The 22,376-nt window shown below is 33.0% G+C and overlaps 2 protein-coding genes across 2 annotated transcripts; one reads left to right on the plus strand and one right to left on the minus strand.

Moving 5' to 3' along the window:
• Positions 1 to 3,956: 3,956 nt before the first annotated feature.
• Positions 3,957 to 5,618, minus strand: LOC123915250. Its single transcript, XM_045966392.1, has one exon. The coding sequence runs from the start codon at positions 5,616 to 5,618 to the stop codon at positions 3,957 to 3,959; it is 1,662 nt and encodes a 553-aa protein (XP_045822348.1).
• A 13,595-nt stretch (positions 5,619 to 19,213) lies between these two features.
• LOC123917174 (probable serine/threonine-protein kinase PBL23) lies at positions 19,214 to 22,037 on the plus strand. Its single transcript, XM_045968833.1, has 5 exons — positions 19,214 to 19,662; positions 19,846 to 20,027; positions 20,140 to 20,329; positions 20,697 to 21,088; positions 21,216 to 22,037. The coding sequence occupies exons 1-5, from the start codon at positions 19,545 to 19,547 to the stop codon at positions 21,633 to 21,635; spliced, it is 1,302 nt and encodes a 433-aa protein (XP_045824789.1). The 5' UTR covers positions 19,214 to 19,544; the 3' UTR covers positions 21,636 to 22,037.
• Positions 22,038 to 22,376: the final 339 nt, after the last annotated feature.

Below are 22,376 nucleotides of genomic sequence, written 5' to 3' on the forward strand. Positions count from 1 at the left end.
ATTTTTATTAAAAATGTGTAATAGTTTAATAGTGTTGTATTTTTTAAATTGATATACATATGTTATTATATAATAATCTATATAAAATAAATAAATAAATATTATGTGGGTATGGGGCGGGGTGGATACTAAGGTACCCCGTACCCCCACCCATACCCCTTCATTTTTACGGGTAATTACCCATACCCGTATCCGTACCCAAAATGCGGGTTTTTACCCTACCCATTATAAGTATTTTGTGCAGATACCCACTAGGTATGGGTCAAATTATCATCCTTAGCCAAAATTAGTTTTTCCACCATGATGGAAAAATCCCGGATTCACATTGCTTATCTAATTTTTTTGTATTAAAAAAATTAGTTACACCTTTAACTTTTTTTAATAAAATAAACATTTTTTGTTTAAGCATTAATAAAATAAACATCATCGCTCAGATTTGTAATTAATGTTTTTAATAAAAAAATATCAGACACGTTTGAGATATTTCTTGATACGTATTAGAGAAGTATCAGAGACGTATCCAACGATTAAATTTTATTTCTTTAATACAAAAAAATCAAACATGTTCCCGATAAATTTTAGGAGTGTGAATGTTTATTTTATTATCAATTTTAGTTAAGTTTACATATTTTGCATTTATATATTAATTTTTTTTTTTAAGTGTTTTGGCCATATCATATCTTAAATTTTTATTTTTTTTCGTATCGTCGTATCAATGTCATATATGTATTGTATTGTATCCATACCGCCTTCAAACCCTTCCCCAATACGTAGAAAACAATAAGAGAAAAAAAAAGTGGGCCAATGGCAACACTACCGGTGTAGTCATCTCCACTGCAATGGTGGAAGTGGCCGTGCATCCATCTTACGCAAGTACTGATGCAGCAGAATTTATTAAAAAGTAGGACTTTACTGCACTTTTGGAGAAAAGTAGGACATCGTTGTAATTTTTTATTGGAATTTTTGGTTTCACATTTGTCCTTAAAGAAAAAAAGGACCGAATAGGTCCTTAAAGAAAAAAAAAAATTCGAATAGGTCCATTAAAGATATCTCCGTTAATCAGTTTGGTCATTTCCGTCCATTTTTTGAGGACCAAACTGATTAATAGAAATGTCTTTAAGGGACAAAACTGATTAACAAAAATGTCTTGGCCTATTCGAACATTTTTTTCTTTAAGGGACCAATATAAAACCAAAATGTCTTTAAGGGACTATTTAACTAATTAAGCCTTTTTTATTTTAGGGACAATTATTGGAAGAAAAAAAATTTGCCAGAGAAAGGGGAAATTTTCACGGTCAATTCAACTTATCGTTTTCTTGTCAATATGTTATCCACATGTATTATACTAACCAAATTAGGTCTTCATTTTTGGTGCCACAATACCATGTAACTTGAGGTGTAAGTGGATTAGAAGAAATTGAAAAAAATTGAAAAAATGACAATAGAAATGTTGAATTACTCTTTTGGCCCTTTAACTAAATTGTTGATTTCATTTTGGTCTCATAACTATTTTTTTTTTTGTTTTTTTAGGTCTTTTAACTATGTTTCCGTTAGTTATAATAGTCTCTTCCGTTAATTTTTAACCTACAATGTCTCTAAGGTGGACCAAAAGGACTAACTAATTGAAAGTGGAGTAAATGGAGGGAAATGGAGGAGATCTGGACTCGACTAAAAGGACTAAGGTTTTTTGTGCTACATTAAGCGATTACTTCCATTTGCGATGAGAGGATGAATAGCAAAGAAGATGAACAATGATGTTGTATGTGCAAGGAAGAAATAAAACCATGGAACTTAACTCGCCACCACTGTTCAAGACGACGTCACAGCAAGACCGTGTTGTGGCCGTGACGGCTAGGACTGACCGGGGAGAGGTTGTTATGGGCAGAGATGGATGGCGGCAAGAAGATGAAGCAAAGAAGAACAAGGTTGTTGTTGTTTCTCTGTGACATGCATAAATTGATGTTTTTTATCTCACTCATTGAAAAGTTTAATTGTCATGTGTCACTCATCCGAATAAAAATTGGAGAGTAATGGAGGATAAAAAAATTGAGTGGATCTGGACTTTATTGTAACATTAGTTGTGTAACGGACCAAAGAATTTAAACTTAAGGGTCCAAATTTTTTATTAATTACCAAATTTCATATTCAATTTTTTTTTTTTTTACTATTTCTTCAGTTCTTAATTCAATTCTCAACTTTTAGTCAAAAGATAAAACAAGAATTTAATGTTCAACTTCTCAATATGCACTTTTTTTTCTTCCCTTTCACTGTTTATATATATAACAAATTGGGCAATTTGTTGCAATATAAAGAAAATACCATATTTTTGTGATTAGTATCAATAATTTAATTTACATAGTTAGTAAACAACCTTATTCTAAAGTACACTTTCTTCACTGCAAAAAAAAAAAATCTAAATATTTCGACCAAACTTTTTTAGAAAAGCAGACCCCTCGCAACATTTTGAGAAAAAATTCCTCAGAAATGCCTTTATATGACCGTTGTGGAGACACACTTTTCAACGAGGCTGTTTCCGAGGAAAGAATTCCTTATCATGTACAAAAAATGACCGTTGGGACGTTTCCTCGGAAAGTACAAGAATGTGACCGTTAATCGTGATTGGTCAGAGCGCATCGAACAAGATGCCTTTTTTACAAATATTACCGTTTTGTGACCGTTGTAGCATCATTGTATCGCATTTTACAAATATTACCGTTTTGTGACCGTTGTAGCATCTTTTATATATATGGAAGGAAAGTTTCATTTTTCTCATACACCATATTATCAAAAGTATTTTACTTTCACTATTGGTAGGATTGCCGATGATATTTCTGTTGCAGTCGCGTTTCTAACATTCGAGACATTTCTTATCAAATTATTATCGGTTAGTTTTTTAATTTTTTTTAAAAATTTTATTTATATGTACTATTATAAAATATGTTAGTATAAATATGAGCATGTGTTTTTTTTAAGCAAAATGTGTTAGTAAAATAAAAAGTTTCAGTTAGTATAAAATATGCATGAATGTTGGAGTAAAAATTATCCTCCAAAAATATTGAAATGGCCTCTTGTTTGTTTGGTTTCAGATTTCAGCTCTTTGAAGAATAGTTACTTCATACATACTTATCAACATGAATGAACCCATCATAGAGATTCCCTACAACAAAATTGCTCTGGAGCGTCAGCCCAAAACGGACTCTAAATGCCAAAAATCGGACGCAACAAGGATATTAGGTCGTGGTGAGTTTGTTCTGAATATTGTGCAGAAAATGTAAAACATCTTATGTGGGAAAAGCTAACTCAAGGGGTAATGATATCGGTGTTCCACCTGGATTTCGTCCCCATCTTGTCGACAGTCTTACTTCTAAAAACTATTGTTATGATTCCTATGCTGATGATCATTATGAAAATTCTGTTCAAGATTGTTCACCAATCACAAAACATAACACTCTTGTTCCTTCCATATATGATGAAGATTCTAACCATGTTTCAAATGAGAGCATAGAAGCTATAATATGTCTAGTGACAGATTATGTTTATCTGAGACTCAAGGAAAAAGCTGTAACTTTTCCATCCGAAAAAAAGTCTCTTCATCCAACAAAGTAACTGCTGCTCAGCACGATGTTCAGTTTCACTCTGTTAATGTTGCTCAAGTGGAAGCTAAAGAAACCGTTGAAGAAAAAGGAAGAGAAGGAAATGATCATGAAGTTGTGGTTTTGTTAAAAGAGCAATACTTGAAGATTCAGGAGGAACTCGCACGTTTGGCGAGACAACAGGAAGAGATGTTACAGTTAATGCAGATGAGGGAGAAGAAAGATGAAGAGTTGAGGCAGAAGAAGCATGAAGATTTGAGGCAACTCCTCACTATTGTTCTAAGGAATCAACAATAACCATCATCATCTTCTTAAAACTCTATTATGTCATGATTTTGATAGAGTTAAAAATATGATAGAGTTTTAAGAAGATGATGATGGTGGTGGTTGATTCCTTAGAACACTAGTGAGGAGTTTCCTCAACTCTTCATCCTTCTTCTCCCTCAACTGCATTAACGGTAACATCTCTTCCTGTTGTCTTGCCAAACGCGCGAGTTCCTCCTGAATCTTCAAGTATTGCTCTTTTGACAAAACCACAACTTCATGATCATTTTCTTCTCTTTCTTTTTCTTCAACCGTTTCTTTAGCTTCAACTTGAGTAACATTATCAGAGAGAAATTGAACATCATGCTGAGTAGCGGTAATGTTGTTAGATGAAGAGACATTTTTTCGGATGGCATTGCTACAACTTTTTCCGTTAGTCTCAGATAAAAATATTTTGTCACTAGACATATCAGCTTCCTTGCTCCCATTTGCATCTTTAAAACCTTCCTCCAAACTTCCTACTGAAAGTTCCATGTTATCTTTTGAAACAAGGTTAGAATCTTCAAGATATATGGAAGGAACAAGAGTGTTATGACTTGTCATTGGTGAACAATCATGAACAGAATTTTTTGAACCAGAATCACAAGAATTTTCAAAAGTAAGAAAGTCGACAAGATTGGGAGGAAAGCCAGGTGGAACACCAATATCATTACCACGGGTGTTAGCTTTTCGTACAAAAGATCTACGTATTCTTGAAGGTAGAGTTCTCTTCTTCCGCACAATATTCTTAACAAAATCGCTGTGACCAAATATCAATTGCTTCCACCACTTAGCATAATGTGTAGTAACATCTGCTTCAAAAAGTCTTGCCGGAAAATACAATTTTTTATCAGATATAGGCCTGCAGTAGTTTTCCCAAGCAATGGCATTAGTCGCATTGAATCTAGCCACATAACTTGGAATATCTTGATCCATTCCAAATTGCATAGCAACTCTATTCGGCAAATACTGTTCTATGGAGTCAAATCCAACAAGCTCAGAAACTCTAGAAGATATAAAAAATGAGAGCATTTGCTCATCCACCAAATCTTTCTTAAATGGTATCCAAATTTCATCATTCGGATAAAACATTTCACACTTATCAGCATATCTAACATATGGACGCCAAAGAAAATCATCGATAGCGGAGTCTAATGCCAACTTAACATCGTTGATTTTCAAGGCCTTGACCTTATGCCACCTAAATAATAAAGGGTATCCATAGTCGATTGACAGGGGTTGTGGTTGTAAATTTTTGAACCTCTCCCACACCCAAATTTGTACCAAGTAAAAAGGCGATGGAAGGGTAACTTCTAAAGGAAACCTATCACCACTAACAGGATATTTTGACAAACCATCTATTGTTTTCTTAAGCAAACTTAAATCTTTATATATGCTGGCCAAAACAGCTGGTGCCAAAGCAATAGAATTTCCTCTAGCAAGATGAACAGCAATAGAAAATAGACAATTTTTCACACAAAATTTGTGAGGAAAAACATAAATTGACAACCATGTAGAAAGAAATGCTTCATGTTCAATTTCACTACCTTTGTCAATGAACATATCCATCCACAATGATGTTGTTGCTTGAGCTCCGGTTTTCTGATTAGTAGTAAGTTGTTGTCTTGCAAGCATCAATTTCTTTTCCACCTCTCTCATTTCTTGATCTTCAAGTGATATGAAAATAGGATCACCAAGAACAGGGTAACCCCCTAAAACCATGATATCTTCCAAAGTGATTGTCGCCTCACCAAATGGAAACACGAATGTATTTGTCTCGGAACACCATTTCTCCACAACTCCAATCAGCAAGCTTAGACTTCTATGTATGTATCATTTAGTACTCATAATCGATTGGAAGATTCCAGCTTTCCTCCACAAAGATTCGTACTTTGGTTGAAGTTTATCAACCCAACTAAGCCATTTCTCTTGTTGGTATCGCCATCCATGAAAATGGGTTGTTAAATGCCACTCCTTTAGTTCAGAAACAGAAGATGATGAAAATTGGTTAAACTCAACAGTTGGTTCATCAATGGAGTCTGCTATAGGTTTGATAAAATGGGCTGTTCTGAGTGTTGGTTCACTATCACCAGCTGGTGAAAGCATGAAATCATCCCTCACCTCAATGATGGGTTCATTCATGATGATGATGGGTATGTATGAATGAAACTATTCTTCAAAAAGCTCAGATTTTTATTGTGAAATTGTGATGGGGTTGAAGCTAAACTACACTCACAAAATGGTTGCTTTGGCAACTTTGAAAAAAAATACATAAATGGGATTTAGATTATTTATTTATTTTGTAATCTTCAATACATTGAATCTAATGTATTATGAGATTATACAATTAATATGTTTATGTGATATAAGAATTTACCATGTTTGTCCGGTCAAAAAAAAAGAATTTACCATGTTTGAAAAAAAAATACAGAAATGGATTTTAATTTTATTATTTATTTCAATACATTGAATCTAACAATGTGTATTATAAGATTATAAATATCTTATTCAATTAATATTATGTAAGGGAAGAATTTAGCATGTTAATTTAAAAATAATACAAAATTTGTTTTTTATTTTTTATTTCACTTTTACTTTTCAACCAATACATTTAATATAATGTGTATTATGAGATTATAGAATATCTTATGCAATTAATTTTTTTTTTCTTTTATTCATATCAAGATCATTACTGTCAACTATTATTATTAAATTATTTACATTGATCAATTTTTATTAAATTATTGTGTGATTTGATATATGCCAAAAAAAATTATTATTATTTTCTTATTAACCTTCTGGTTCTCGGAGAAGGAGGCCGTGATAATCTAAAGTTCGGCTGTGAAGCAAATAGAGGAGAGGAAAATTATTGTTTTCATAGTTTTAATTCTATACATACATTATTCCTGTCTTGGTTATTTCTGAAGTGTGTGTTCATCGGTAATGACCATGAAAGGCAAAAACTATTGTGATTCCAAGACATCCAAATAATTTGGTTTGAATTAAGAGTTTGTGTTCTTATTGTTAATATATATTCTTCTCTTTTTTTTTTTCAATTATGATGAGTTTTGAGAGCATGATGTTGGACTGATTCTAATTCTAAATTTTGTATAGCAGTAGAAAAATGATTTTTGGTTTTAATGCAGTTTTGATCCCCCTATTTTAAAAAATCTTAATTTTTGATCCCCTATTTTAAAACTCAACACTTTTGATCCCCCTATTTTAGTTTTTTGTTAGTTTTAGTCTCCTACCTCAATTTGGTCAAACTTTTGCTTATGTGTCATGCTCACTGATGACGTGGCATTGTACATGTGGACAAACAATTTCCTTAGATAGTGTCCTGAGCCCCAATCTTTTGCTTCTTTGATTGCAGTGATGTAAACACGATCATCTTTAAGGAATCTCATTGCAAAACATGCATCTCTATAGGTCAAATATTGTGTGTCACCAATTTTTCTGACATCATCATAGCAAGTTGTCCACATGTACAATGCCACATCATCAGTGAGCATGACACATTAGCAAAAGTTTGACCAAATTGAGGTGGGGGACTAAAACTAACAAAAAACTAAAATAGGGGGATCAAAAGTGTTGAATTTTAAAATAGGGGGATCAAAAGTTAAAGTTTTTCAAAATAGGGGGATCAAAACTGCATTAAAGCCATGATTTTTTTTTTATAAAAATTAATAGATTTCATGTCGGTTGCATAAATTAACCGTCGTGAAATATAAATCCAAAAGAATGATTTCACTTCGGTGTTTTTAGAAACCGGCGTGAAACGTCTCAACTTACAACGTCGATAGTCTTTACGTCGGGTGCCCAACCGGCGTGAAAAGTCCTTACCAGACGTTAAATCCCAGTTTTGTACTAGTAGCTAGTTAAGCTATTTGACATGTCTGTTAAAAAAAAAATGTTTAATCAAATTGATGTGGCTGAAATAGTTTCAGGCCATGCCAGGCCTAATTCAAAACATCTGAATGAGAAAGTTTCTTTTTGTAACAATTAATGATATCTATAATCTTCTACCAAAAAAAAAAATATATCTATAATCTAATCTAATACATATTTAATATATAATCTATCTGAAATATCTATACTACCATTTTCTAAATCTTTTATACATTCTAGCAGATAATAAGGAAGTGAGTCCATTAATCAGGCAGTGATAAATCTACCCAAATGGTCTCTCAAACATGCCAAAATTAGTTTTTCCACCATGATGGAAAAATCCCGGATTCACATTGCTTATCTAATATTTTTGTATTAAAAAAAATTAATTACACCCTTAATTTTTTTAATAAAATAAACATCATCGCTCAGATTTTGTAATTAATGTTTTTAATAAAAAAAATATCAGACACGTTTGCGTATTTCTCGATATGTATTAGAGAAGTATCAGAGACGTATCCAACATTAAATTTTAAGGGTGTGAATGTTTATTTTATTTTTGATTTTAGTTAAGTTTACATATTTTGCATTTATATATTATTTTTTTTAAGTGTTTTGGCCATATCGTATCTTAAATTTTTAATTTTTTTCATATCGTCGTATCAATATCATATATGTATTGTATTGTATTCGTATCGCCTTCAAACCGTTTCCCAATACGTAGAAAACAATAAGAGAAAAAAAAAAGTGGGCCAATGGCAACACTACCGGTGTCGTCATCTCCACTGCAATGGTGGAAGGGGCCGTGTATCCATCTTACGCAAGTACGGATGCTGCAGAATTTATTAAAAAGTAGGACTTTACTGCACTTTTGGAGAAAAGTAGGACATCGTTGTAATTTTTTATTGGCTTAATCAGTAAAATGGTCTCTTAAATATATTTTTGGTTTCAAATTGATCCTTAAAGAAAAAAAGGACTGAATAGGTCCCTTAAAGAAAAAAAAAAGATCTGAATAGGTCCCTTAAAGACATCTCCGTTAATCAGTTTGGTCCTCGAAAAAATGGACGGAAAGAACCAAACTGATTAACGGAGATGTCTTTAAGGGACCTATTCGGATCTTTTTTTATTTAAGGGACATATTCGAACATTTTTTTTTAAAGGGCCAATGTAAAACCAAAATATCTTTAAGAGACTATTTAACTAATTAAAGCGTTTTTTATTTTAGGGACACAGACAATTATTGGAAGAAAAAAAATTGCCAGAGAAAGGGGAAATTTTCACGGTCAATTCAACTTATCGTTTTCTTGTCAATATCTTATCCACATGTACTATACTAACCCGAATGGAGGGGGATGTTTTCTGCTTTATTTGGAAATGTAAAGAGGACCATTTCTTTGGCAACTTTTATTTGACAAAATTTCAACTAGAAAGAATCTTCAACGACGGGTCTGAATTTGCCAGTAAAGTCCCGAGGTTGTGTTTTATTTATGTGACTCCGCGGTTAAAACTCACTACACTGTTTTTTTTTTTTTTGAATGACACTCATTACACCGCTTTTAACATTGCTCCTTTGCGGCGAGGGTATGGTTTACCACCGGTTGGTTTTAATTTTACCACCGGATCTGTTTACTTTGATAAACTATTTGAGAGGTTTGAGTATTGGGAAAAAGCAAAGGAATAATAGCTTGTTGTTGGTTTGGAACTTTGTTCTGTGGTGTATATGGCGCCAACAAAATCAAGGAATTTTCGATGATCGAACGGATGGCGTTAATGTTGTGGCAGAAGAAATTATAGTTTTAGTTTTTGAGTAAGAGTAATGCTAGGGTCACACCCTTTAACACATTCTTTAAACACACTCCAATTATAATAAGCCACCTCACCCATTTATTTTATTCCTTTACCGGTTAACAGGCTAGTAAAGATAAGCCACATTCTTTTGTTTGTTTGTTTTTTTTTTTAGCCCAGTTTTCTATATTGTTTTTGAGGATTTTTTACTCTTTGTACTATATATTCCTTCTTCTCAAAACATTTATTTGCCAAAGAAAATATTAGGGTTAGCTTATAGTACGAGGGATTGAATATCTTCCATACGAATTCGGAGAAAAATATGACGACATGTTCCAAGAAATCCATAACGAAAAAAACAAACCATTCGATTTTTTTATCGAAAAAATTATAACCACTCCCCACATTCCAAAAAAAAATAAGATAATTAAGGGACCGATGTGACATACTTTCTAAACTTTTCAAAAATAAATCACCGAAAGTTAATTTAGGACCTAACTTAACATCCAGTGATTTGAGGCACAATGACATACTTACTTACTACACATCTGATTCATGCTTCCTTCCTATAACAAGCGAAAGAAATTCTTATAATTTACAAAATTGTACTTAAATCTCACATTGAGTGTTAGGAAAATGTCTTACATCGAGTATATAAAAATTATTTATAAGGCTTTCTTTATGGGTTATAAGTTATAATAATCGGTGTTTTTATTGAAACTTAGCTCACCTGCATGGCTAAATATAAGTTGAATTAAGGTATTCAATTGAATACTGATGGATGAGTGAATCCAACAAAGAGAAAATGGCTACAACCGAATCAGTGCCGACAAAGTGAAACTGTCATGGACATTACTCTTAAAGGGGTGACAATGTTAAGAGTCCCACATTAAAAATTTAAGTGTAGTAAGTGATCAGTATGCATTTTAGCACATGTTTTATGGCTTTGTGTTTTGATATTTTGAAAGCTTTTCATGTCTAATATTGAGCATTTTAACATATTTCTAAACTTTGAATCATAATTGAGCTTTAATATATTTTTTGGTTAATTTTTAGAATTGTTTGTATTATTACCCTGACTCACTGCTGACCATAACCTTATAGTAGAACATTTAAAATTTTCAATTATTTTGAGAAAAATTCTCCCCGCCTCCCTTTTTTGCCTTTGTAAAAACAGTTCGGAACGTATTTTTCAAACTTTTTTCGCAATTGCAAAATAGTAATTTTAGGGTAGGGGGAATAAAAGAGTGTTTGGGGCGGGGGGGGGGGGGGCGATTTGAGTTGGGCTCTTCTCATATTCTCATAGGTACGCGGAATAACCACTTAATTAAGCCCAATTAATAATTGTACCATCATTGTGAGAATCTAAATCCAAATCCGTAGAATCTAGAATGAAGCAAAATGATTTGAAATCATGCGAATTCTAGATTATTCTACTGGATCTTGATTGAAAATTTTGGGCCATTTTTACTCGGGTCAATTTCGACCCTGTTTGCAATCGGCTTATATAAAAAGCGACAAAACCCTAATTTGTTTTCCTCGAATCCTCACTCAACTAACTGCCTCGCTCGGATTGTCTCTTTGTTTTGTGACCTTATTCTTCGTCAGAGACTTGCGACCTTCTCATCACTCTTTTTTACTTCCTTCTCACTTTGGTTTGTCTCCTTTTTACTCTATTTTGCTTCCTTACTCTGTTTTATGTTTAAGATTTGAGATCGATTTGATTGTTTTATGTTTAACGTATGAACTTATGCAGTATATAATATATATTTACTATCTAGTATTATTTTTGTATAGGATCTTCCGATCTTGATTATGATATTATGTTTTATGAATTTGCTACCCAATCTTGATACTACAAAATTAATTATGTAAAATTCTCTTATCTTAATTAGTTGCGATTTTTTATTTTGCGATCTTGCTATTCTTTTTGGATCATTTTATATATGCAAGATCTTGATCCCGACAACCTTGGTTGTACATGGAAGATAAACGAGAGATCAAGAGAAAACTCTTGTGTTGAATTATATTTTGTTATTCCAATTTTCAATATTACGAGAGTGAATTCCCTCCGTTAACGTTACCATTAAGTAGATCTGACATGTAATGAATATTGGTGTAAAATTCTATTAAGGGGCTTATTAAAAAAAATAAAAATTCTATCAAGGGACCGAAGCGGAATATTTATTCATTAAGGCCTAAAGTGTAACCAAAAATTTGTTTAAGAACCAAAATACTTAGTAAACTTAGTATAAAATATGCTGAATATTGGTGTAAAAAAAATCCTCCAAAATTGTTGAAATGGCCTCTTGTTTGTTTGATTTCAGAAATTATTACAAATAGTAGAAAAGGGTAATTTGGGGTTTTTACACATTCACCATTCTTACTTAAAAAAATTTTAAAGTTTGTGAAAGCATTCATCCTTGTTAGTTTTAGCTTCAATCCCATTACAGTTTCACAACAAAGATTTGTTTCATTCATAAATACCCATGATGAATGAACCCATCATTGAGGTGAGGGACGATTTCATGGTTTCGCCTGCTAGTGCAAGTGAAGAGACTCTAAGAACTGCTCATTTTCTAAAACCAATTGCAAACTCCATTTATGAACCAACTTTTAAGGTTATCTTTCATCATCTTCTTCTTTTTATGAACCAAATGAGTTGCCTTTAACAATCCATTTTAACGGGTAGCGATACCAATAACATAAATGGTTTTGTTGGGTTGATAAACTAAAACTAAAGTATGAATCTTTGTGGAGGAAAGTTAGAATATTTCAAGCTATTATGAGTACTAAATGCTACATACATAGAAGTCTAAGCTTGCTGATTGGAGTTGTGGAGAAATGGTGTTCAGAGACAAATATATTTGTGTTTCTATTTGGCGAGGCATCAATCACTTTAGAGATATCATGGTTTTAGGGGTTGCTCTGTTCTTTGTCATCGAGTTTTCACATCACTTGATAAGGATGAAATTTTGTTCTTCAGGGACATACACGTTGTTTGGGACAATTGTTTTTCTGTATGATGTCAGAGACAACGTGCATAACAATTGTGATGCAGGAATAAATAGTGAAAGCAAGTAAAGGACACAAGTAATTGTTAACCCAGTTCGATGAAACTGCACCTACTATGGAGGATATCAATACAGGAAAGAAGACCATTACTTTGAATTAATAGTTAGTCTTACGACGAACAACAAATCATATTGTTGTTTATGCTTTTTCTTAATCCTAGTGAACCTTATACTTAGAGGTTTACTCCCCCTAAATATGAGAACCTACCCACTTGCCCACGATCACCCAGCTTGAGTGAAGGTAACTCTTTTATCACGAATATATGTTGAATTACCTAATTCAACATCACCTAGCTCTAAACCTTAGAGGAGGTCACCCTTATGCAACTGCACAAGTACTGAAATCAAGGTTGGAACATACTTCCAACCAAGATAAGTTTGAATGCAAATTCAACGACCCAACCAACCACTATGTGTTAATTAAAATAGGGTGCTTTGGAAAGAAAGACTCTAGCTAAACCTTAGGTTATGATCTTCAATCCTTGCTCTCGTATTTGAAAACGTTGGCTTGAGTCTTCTTATATAGTGATGTAGATTCTGTTGATTTGTTCGAGTTTTAGTTGCATCATGATAAGATTTAGTTTTAAAACAAATTTTGTTTTAAAACTAACTCTATAAGATAAAGATTTAAATAAATCCTTCTCCAAGTTACAGATCGTAGAGAGATTCACGTGCGCTTATGAGATAAGATGAAGTCTTCTTCATGTACAAGATGTCCTATTCAAGCTGGGACATCTTGTTCAACATGTTGCATTGGGCAAGATGTCCTACTCTGGATGAGACATCTTTTTTTTGAAAAAGCTAAATTAGCTCACTCAAATTAGCACTAGCGAGAATCAAACCTGAGACCTTAAGGAGGAGCACACTCCCAGGCCCCAAACCAATACCACCAGAATGGATGAGACATCTTGTCCAACATGTTGCACTTAGCACATTAAGTTGTTTTAGCATAATGCAGTCAGCCATAGGAACTACAAAGAAAATGAGAGAGGTAGAAAATAAATTGATCCAAGCATGAAAAAAACCCTGGAAGAGTAAAATTACTGAAAGTGAAATTGAGCATGAAACATTCCATGTTACTTGGCTTTCAGTGTTTGTTTTTTCCTAACAACATAGTGAGAAGTTATTTGTTTTCAATTTCTATTATTCTTGCTAGAGCGAATCCAATTTCTTTGGCACCAACAGTTTTAGCCAGCATATATAAGGATTTAACTTTGTTTAAGAAAACAATAGTTGATTTTTCAAAATTTCTCGTTTGTTGTGATGCATATCCTGTAGAAGTTACCCTTCTATCACCCTTTTACTTTTTTCAAATTTGGGTGTGGGAGAGGTTCAAAAATTTACAACCACAGCCGATGTTGGCCAACCATGGAGACCCTTTATTGCTTAGGTGGCATAAGGTTATAAGGCTTTGAATTTTAAAATAGACAGCGTTAAGTTGGCATTAGACTCGGCTACTGATGATTTTCTTTGGCGTCAATATGTTCTATATTCTGAAAAGTGTGGAATGTTTTATCCAAATGATGAAATTTGGATACCATTTGAAAAAGATTGGATAAGCAAATACTGTCACTTGTTACATGCTTCAGAATTTCCGAGCTTGTTGAATTTGACAACATAGAGCAGTATCTGCCACGTAGAGTTTCTATGCAATTTGGAATGGATCAAGATATTCCAAGTTATGCGGCTAGCTTCAATGATACTAAAGAGACTGCTTGGGAAATCTACTGCAGACCCGTATCTGATAAAAATTTGTATTATCCACCTAGAATTTTTGAAGCAGATAGTTACCACACATTATGCAAAGTGGTGGAAGCAATCAATATTGGGTCGTGACGATTTTGTTAAGAATATTGTGTAGAAGAAAAGAAGTTGAGGTTCAAGAAAACTTAGACCTTTTCTAGTCAGCTTTTCCTACAAAAGTTCTACATTTTTTCTTGAACTTGGATTTCTCTACTTCTGCAACATATTTGTAACAAAATCGTCGTGACCCAATATCAATTGCTTCCACCACTCTTCATAGCGTGTGGTAACGTATCTGCCTCAAAAAGTCTTGGTGGAAAATATAAATTTTTATCAGATCTCATTTCAGTCTCATTGAACCTAGCAACATAACTTGGATCATCTTGATCCATTCTAAATTGCATAGCAACTCTATGTGGTAGATATTGCTCTATGGAGTCAAATCCAACAAACTCGGAAACTCTCAAGCATGTAACAAGTGACAATATATGTTTATGCAAATCTCTCTCAAATGGTATCCAAATTTCATCATTTGGATAAAACATTCCATATTTATCAGAATATCTAACATACGAACGCCAAAGAAAATCATCGATAGCTAAGTCTAGTGCCAACTTAACATTCTCAATTTTCAAGGCCTGAATCTTATTCCACCTAAACAATAAAGGGTCTTCATGGTTGATCAACATGGGTTGTGGTTGTAAATTTTTGAACCTCTCTCACACCCAAATTTGAACCAAGTAAAAGGCCGATGAAAGGGTAACTTCTAAAGGAAATCTATCACTGCCAACATGATATTTTGATAAATCAACTATTGTTTTCTTAAACAAAGTTAAATCCCTATATATGCTACCTTAAACAGCTGGTGCCAAAGCAATTGGATTCCCTCTACCAAGAAGAACCGCAATTGGAAACAAAAATAACCTCGTTGATGTTGTCGCACGACCTCTAGTTTTCTTGTTAGCAGTAAGTTGGTATCATGCAACCATCAATTTCTTTTCCACCTCTCTCATTTCTTGATCTTTTAAGTTATATGAAAATAGGATCACCAAGAACAGGGTAACCCCCTAAAACCATGATATCTTCCAAAGTGATTGTCGCCTCACGCCCTCACCAAATGGAAACACAAATGTATTTGTCTCGGAACACCATTTCTCCACAACTCCAATCAGCAAGCTTAGACTTCTATGTATGTAGCATTTAGTACTCATAATCGATTGGAAGATTCCAGCTTTCCTCGACAAAGATTCGTATTTTGGTTTAAGTTTATCAACCCAACTAAGCCATTTCTCTTGTTGGTATCGCCACCCATGAAAATGGATTGTCAAAGGCCACTCCTTTGGTTAAGAAACAGAAGATAATGAAAATTGGTTAAACTCAAAAGTTGGTTCATCAATGGAGTCCGCAATTGGTTTTAGAAAATGTGTTGTTGTGAGTGTTGCTTCACTTCACTATCACCAGCTGGTTAAAACATGAAGTCATCCCTCATTCAATGATAGGTTCATTCATGATGGGTATGTATGAATGAAACTATTCTTCAAAAAGCTCAAATATTTACTGGGAAATTGTGATGGGATTGAAGCCAGTGACGGAACAAGGATCCTAGATCAGGGGCGCAAATTTTATGGTGATTTTTTTTTTTATGGTTTTTTTTTATATATAGAATATGGTGAATTTTTTTTACTTCAATAATAATTTTTATAACACATATATGTGAGTTAGGATTAAATTAAAGTATTCTTTTCAACACAATTTATTTTTCTTCATTTACTTAATTAGTGCTTCAGGGACATTAGTTAACATGACCCTTTAACTAAATATAAATAAAATAATAAAATGTTATTTTTTGAAACATGGTTAGAATCCTCAACATATATAGAAGGAACAATAGTGTTATGTTTTGTCATTTGAATCTTAAACATACAGGGATTAGCACCTTGACTCGATGCTTGGTCACCGGCAGATTTGTCCCTCCGCGGTTTCGTAGACTCACAAAAGTCAAGGTAGGTCAAAGAAAGGACTATGAATCATAATTTTCATTTGGTCATCTACAAGACTATGAATCACGTCCTCTATCAAATATCAAATCATTAAGAACAATTATTATTAACATTAAGAATGGAATTGAAATGAGTAAAACATTTGTTCTCAATCTTAGCAGGCTCAGTAATAACCTCATCAGAATATATGTTTATAGTGGCTTGCCTAATTTTTGCAGTGCTATGAAAGAATTGAGTATTCCTATCTTATGTGGTACTCGATCGGCTAGACTTCGATTACTTTTTTTTTTTTGAGTTTCTAATCGTGCTTCTGCATGCCATTTGAGTCTAGCCTTCTCATACCAAACGCTCTCCTCCACCTTCAAAGCCTGATCATAAGCAATCAAATAAAAAACCAAAAACCGCTCAAAATCAAACTTTATTTGTTAGAATTAATGTACTTTTATGAAAACAGCTCGAATCGAATTTTGAATTCTTCAAAACCGAATAGAACTACATATAAAAATATTAATAAATTGGCATCTTGGTGTCGCACCAGCTAGCTTTGGCATCGATGGCACCTAAAAGTCCCAATTGGGGTTGAGTAAGCAGTTGCCGCAGCCCTTGGCCTATATGCTTTGTTCAGGCTTGGTGGTTTGTTTCAAAGTTGATTTGGTGTTGTTTCTCATATCCAGCTTAGGATCCTACTTCGTTTGTTTGTTTGTTTGGTTTGTGATGACTTTTTTATAAGTGTCCTAAATTATCGTCAAATAATAATAATAAAATGTTCATATCAAGGATTGTTCTAATATCAATTAAACAATTATAATTAACTTAAGATGATTAATTAAAATCTGTAAATTAGGGGATTTGAGATTGGTTGTTTGCGATAATTTTATTAATAATGGAAACTAATATTGCCAAAGGCGATTAGGAATTGGTTGATCCCTCTCTTTGTCTATTTTGGTGATTTAGGCTTTAGCCATGGCAATAAAATTCTAATAATCACAATAATTTAACATTGTCTATCAAGTTCAATATTCCTTGGCTTGTGATTGATCCTATTTATCCAACATAGAACCCCAATTCTTTAGGTGAAATGTTCATGTTAACTAATCTTAAACTATCAAAATGACAATTAAATAGAAAAAAAAATTCTAATGATGATACTAAAAAAAACGGCGGGAGTACATGTTTATACACTTTTTTTTATTACGAAGTCTTGTAAGTACAATTCACCTAACAATTATAAAGACAAAATTAGTGTCCCTTAATTAACACAAGTCATCACAAACAAGTCATCACAAACCAACAAAAAATTATTACTACATTCAGCAAAAGAGGATAATTTGGGGTTAGCACACATCCCCTTATTTTTGAGGTTGCTCAATCACAACAATGCATGCTTTTATGCCAATTTTAGTGCTACGCTTCTACGTACCTTACCTGCAAAATTTGTTACAATACAATGCAACAATGGTCAAAAGTAAAGTAATGGGTGGGAGTGAGAATGGCAGCAGATTCTCTCTTTAACACCATTTCATTTATAGGTTGTACTAAAATAAAGAGTAGTAGTACTATATTTGTTACTAAAAATTCCATATTCATTATATATACACTCTTTTTTCTCAATAATAACAATAACCATCCCTAATAATAAGTTTTAGATACATGGTCCTTGAATTTAGCTTATTTTTTATTTTTGAAAATAGTTTATGCAAATAAATAAATTTTTATGTTAATTTATAAGTTTTCACTAATAAAAATTGTATCTTTATAAGTTGTTTTCTTATAAACTACCTTGAAAAAGTTATAATAACACATAAAAGTTTATTTATATATTTGCATAAGTTGTTTCGCATAAGCTCAAAAATCATTCATTTAAAGTTGATCACAATCGGTGGAAAAAAGGCCAAATTGAAGTTAGAGTGTTGTGCAAGCAAGTGGAAGGCTTTTGGTATAAACTTGCGCCATGGCGCAGGAGTATTGCACATGGCGCAATTCAACTGCTCAGGAGGACCGGATTTTCTGTCATTTGCGCCATGGCGCAAGCAGGGACGGATCCTGAAAGAATTCATACCGGGGGCCGAAAAGTAACTAACCTAATTTATTTATAGAGATTATATTTGTTTACATTGTCCCTATAATTTTCTTTCGGTATCATATTATAAGTACGAAGTTATTCTCTCTCAACTGAATTTTTTTCATAAGCATGAGTCCGAAATTAAACCTTTGAACATCAGTTAATATTACATGCAATATACCTATTAACTGAGCTATATTTATAGGAACATAAATTATATAATATATATACTAATACTAAGTATATATACTACTAGAGTTGGAGTGAAACATATAACATATAATATAGGAGTATAATATACAGATATTTATATGTAAGAGATGGAGGGGAGGGGGGGGGGGGGGCCTTGGCCACTGCCTGCCCCCCGCCAAATCCGTCCCTGGGCGCAAGAGGTCTGCGCCATGGCGCAATTCAAGGTTCAAAAGTTGGAGAAAAATAAGTTGATATGTTAAATATGCATAATTAACTTTGTGGTAAAATTCGTCAGGAGACAAGCTAATATACTCATTCTCTAGCAAGGCGGACAATTCTCAAACAATATTTTGATTTTCTTCTCCGTTTTTATCGATGCAATTATAGTTTTAATGAAATGAATTACGTTTTTTTATGAAAAGGACAAAAATGTATATATGCTCAAACATATAACATTGTATTATTTATTCTATATTAGGTAAAAAATGATGTGAGAGGTTAAAAATTATAAAATCATACATTAGTTGTTGTGACAGATGGATTATAGGTAATGAGAACCATAGTTTAACAAATGACTCACATTGGTTATTTATGGTTTAGCAAATTTGACAAAGTCTTCATCTCCTTTTTCCAAACTCAAAGATGCATTTGAAGAAAATCTAAGCAAAATAAACCATGTTGATATGAAAAGATTCTTTGAATCTTGAATATCAACTTGGTGTATATCAAAAACATCCAAAACATTTTATTTTTTGGGGGGGTTTATTGAATTTGTACAAGGTTGTTCTAGCATATTGGATTATAGGGAAACATTTGCATGTTGTAGAGAGATTATGGATTTGGCAAGGTTAAGTTTTTGTAATTGTTTGATTTGATTAGATCAAATTTTGTTATAAGGTGAAAAATGAGTTGTTTTCATTGTTGTGCACCTTCACAAGAAAGAATCAACAAGAAGTCATTGAAGAAAAGTATTAAGGAATACCATAATGCAAAAACATTAACCTCATTTGCCAATATAACTGGTAAATTAATCTCTCATTTTCAATGCCTTTTTTCCTTCTTATCTGGATTATTGTTTCTTTTTAATCATTTTATTGCATGTTTTACCAATCAAAGTTCTAAACAATGTATATAAATTATGTGCTAATTTTATCCTAATTCTTTATATTATGTAGTAAAAAATGTATATAAATTTTATATTGTAGATAGTGGAAAGAGAAGGTTCATAGCAGAAGAGATAGCAAAGCTTGGAAAAGGAAATCCTACCTCTAAGATTTTTTCGTATCGCGAACTATGTGCTACAACTCAGAATTTTCACTATACCAATATGATTGGAGAAGGAGGCTTCGGAAGGGTATACAAAGGAACAATTAAAAACACAGATCAAGTATTACTTCAACCAAAATTCTCATTTCAATATTATGTTCATGAAAAAGACTATTCATTAAGGTTATAAGTAACATCATCATAACATAATTGAGTGCCTTGTTACATTTCAGGTTGTTGCTGTGAAGCAACTTGACAGAAATGGATTTCAAGGGAATAGAGAATTTCTTGTAGAGGTTTTGATTTTGAGTCTTTTGCATCATCCTAACCTTGTCAATTTAGTAGGGTATTGTGCTGAAGGTGATCAAAGGGTTTTGGTATATGAATATATGCCAAATGGTTCCTTAGAAGATCACTTGCTTGGTAAGTAACTATACTTCTTAACACAATCTCCTTGTTCTATATTGCAGAAAGCTACAATCTTTAATGGCATCCAATTTAAGTGTCCAATTTGAACCAATGCATTGATTTAAGCGATGTAGCACCTACACTTCGGATTTAAGGCATGTTTGGTATTTGACACGTGTTAGTATCTGATACTGACATGACACCGACACATGTGGTTCGTTGGTTACCTTTAAATAATTGACTTTCTCAAATTAATAGAGGCGTTGATGTGTTAGTGTCGTGTCTGGTGTTTGTATCAGTGATTCATAGAATTTAACTAGGAATATGAAACATGTTCATCACCACATAATTATCTGACAAACAATAAAATGATTATTATCAGATTTAGCTCCTGGTATAAAGCCTTTGGACTGGAAGACAAGAATGAAAATTGCAGCAGGAGCAGCAAAAGGGCTTGAATATTTACACGAACAAGCAAACCCTCCGGTGATATATCGCGATTTCAAAGCATCAAATATACTATTAGATGAAAACTACAATCCAAAGCTTTCTGACTTTGGACTTGCAAAGCTCGGTCCGACCGGTGATAAAACACATGTATCGACAAGAGTGATGGGAACTTATGGCTATTGTGCTCCAGAGTATGCATCAACAGGGCAATTAACTACAAAATCAGATGTGTATAGTTTCGGAGTCGTGTTTTTGGAGATTATCACAGGAAGAAGAGTCATTGACAATTCAAGACCATCAGAAGAGCAAAATTTAGTCATTTGGGTATTGTCTTCTTCAAACCTTTCTTATGTACCTAAAATCATTAATTGTTCGTTTATATCTGCAAAATTTAACGCTAATTTAACGTTATTCATTATGCGATTGATCATCGATGTTTCATCTTTTGCAGGCACAACCTCTTCTAAAAGACAGAAAGAAATTCACACAAATGGCAGATCCATTGCTAGAAAATAAATACCCTATAAAGAGTCTATACCAAGCTCTAGCTGTTGCAGCAATGTGTCTCCAAGAAGAAGCCGATACTCGGCCTTTAATCAGTGATGTAGTTACAGCTCTTGAATTTTTAGCAAAGAAGAAAGATGATGATGGAGAAAAGGTTTCAAAAGATCAGTCTTTTTCTTCCCAAAGTGAAAGTGATAATGGAAACAATGAATCTAATGAAGTAAAGAATGATGATGACAACGACGATGACGAAGAAGAAGAGGATGAGGATGGTGATGACGACGACGATGATGACGATGATGATGAAGACGATGATGGCGATAGTCATAATAATAAAGTTAAAATTACAAGAAGACACAGTCAATGACATTTGTTCTGGACCGGACTCAATACAAACCGAAAGGTGTAGCGAAATAATTTGCAAACTCATAGTTTGAGCACCTAAATGGTTCACAAGGAAAATGAAACTATACTTCATGCATTCATAGCTAATTCAAGTTTGAATACTTGTCAATCCTAATATTATGTCATTCAATTTTATAAGTTAGTTTATGCATGGCTTGTATTAGGATATCAAGCATGGCAACAATTAGCTTATATCTTAATCCTTGTATTAATTCATTATTTCTTGCATCATGTTTCTGCAAGTCAAAAGATCATACCTGAATTCAATACATTTTTCAATATGGTAATAGAGTCTTCATTATTATGACACTGATAACCTATTTACATGTACTTTAAGAAAATAGTGTTGTCTTACATACACAAAGGTCTTTTAAAACTAGTCTTCAAAATTCACTCTATTATGCTTAAATTTTCCACTAAACAAAAATTGAAATAGTTTATAGAATTCTTCGATTTAAACAAGGAAAATTTCTATGGTGAAGTCAGTAAAATGACTTTTTCGGTGTAGTTAGCATTCTGGCCAATCAACAAACAATGTGTAACAAGTAAGTGATGACACGTCAATTTGAACTTGCTCGGTCTGTTCAATTGCGGCCTTATAATGCAATCGCATTCTCCGGTTCAATTGCTGTTTTTGTTTATGTATTCCTGATTCACCCACTGATAGAATATCGACAAAATTTCGTATGATATTGCTGGTGCA

Source organism: Trifolium pratense, linkage group LG3, assembly GCF_020283565.1.
Source record: "Trifolium pratense cultivar HEN17-A07 linkage group LG3, ARS_RC_1.1, whole genome shotgun sequence".
Taxonomy (NCBI): Eukaryota; Viridiplantae; Streptophyta; class Magnoliopsida; order Fabales; family Fabaceae; genus Trifolium; species Trifolium pratense.

What these genes read in the sequence shown, in the direction of transcription:
- LOC123915250 (XM_045966392.1), bottom strand. Translation starts at nt 5,618, where the DNA reads ATGGTTTTAGGGGGTTACCCTGTTCTTGGTGATCCTATTTTCATATCA.
- LOC123917174 (XM_045968833.1), top strand. Translation starts at nt 19,545, where the DNA reads ATGAGTTGTTTTCATTGTTGTGCACCTTCACAAGAAAGAATCAACAAG. An exon ending in CTCATTTGCCAATATAACTG is followed by an intron (nt 19,663 to 19,845) that starts GTAAATTAATCT and finishes TTTATATTGTAG; the next exon opens with ATAGTGGAAAGAGAAGGTTC. An exon ending in CAATTAAAAACACAGATCAA is followed by an intron (nt 20,028 to 20,139) that starts GTATTACTTCAA and finishes GTTACATTTCAG; the next exon opens with GTTGTTGCTGTGAAGCAACT.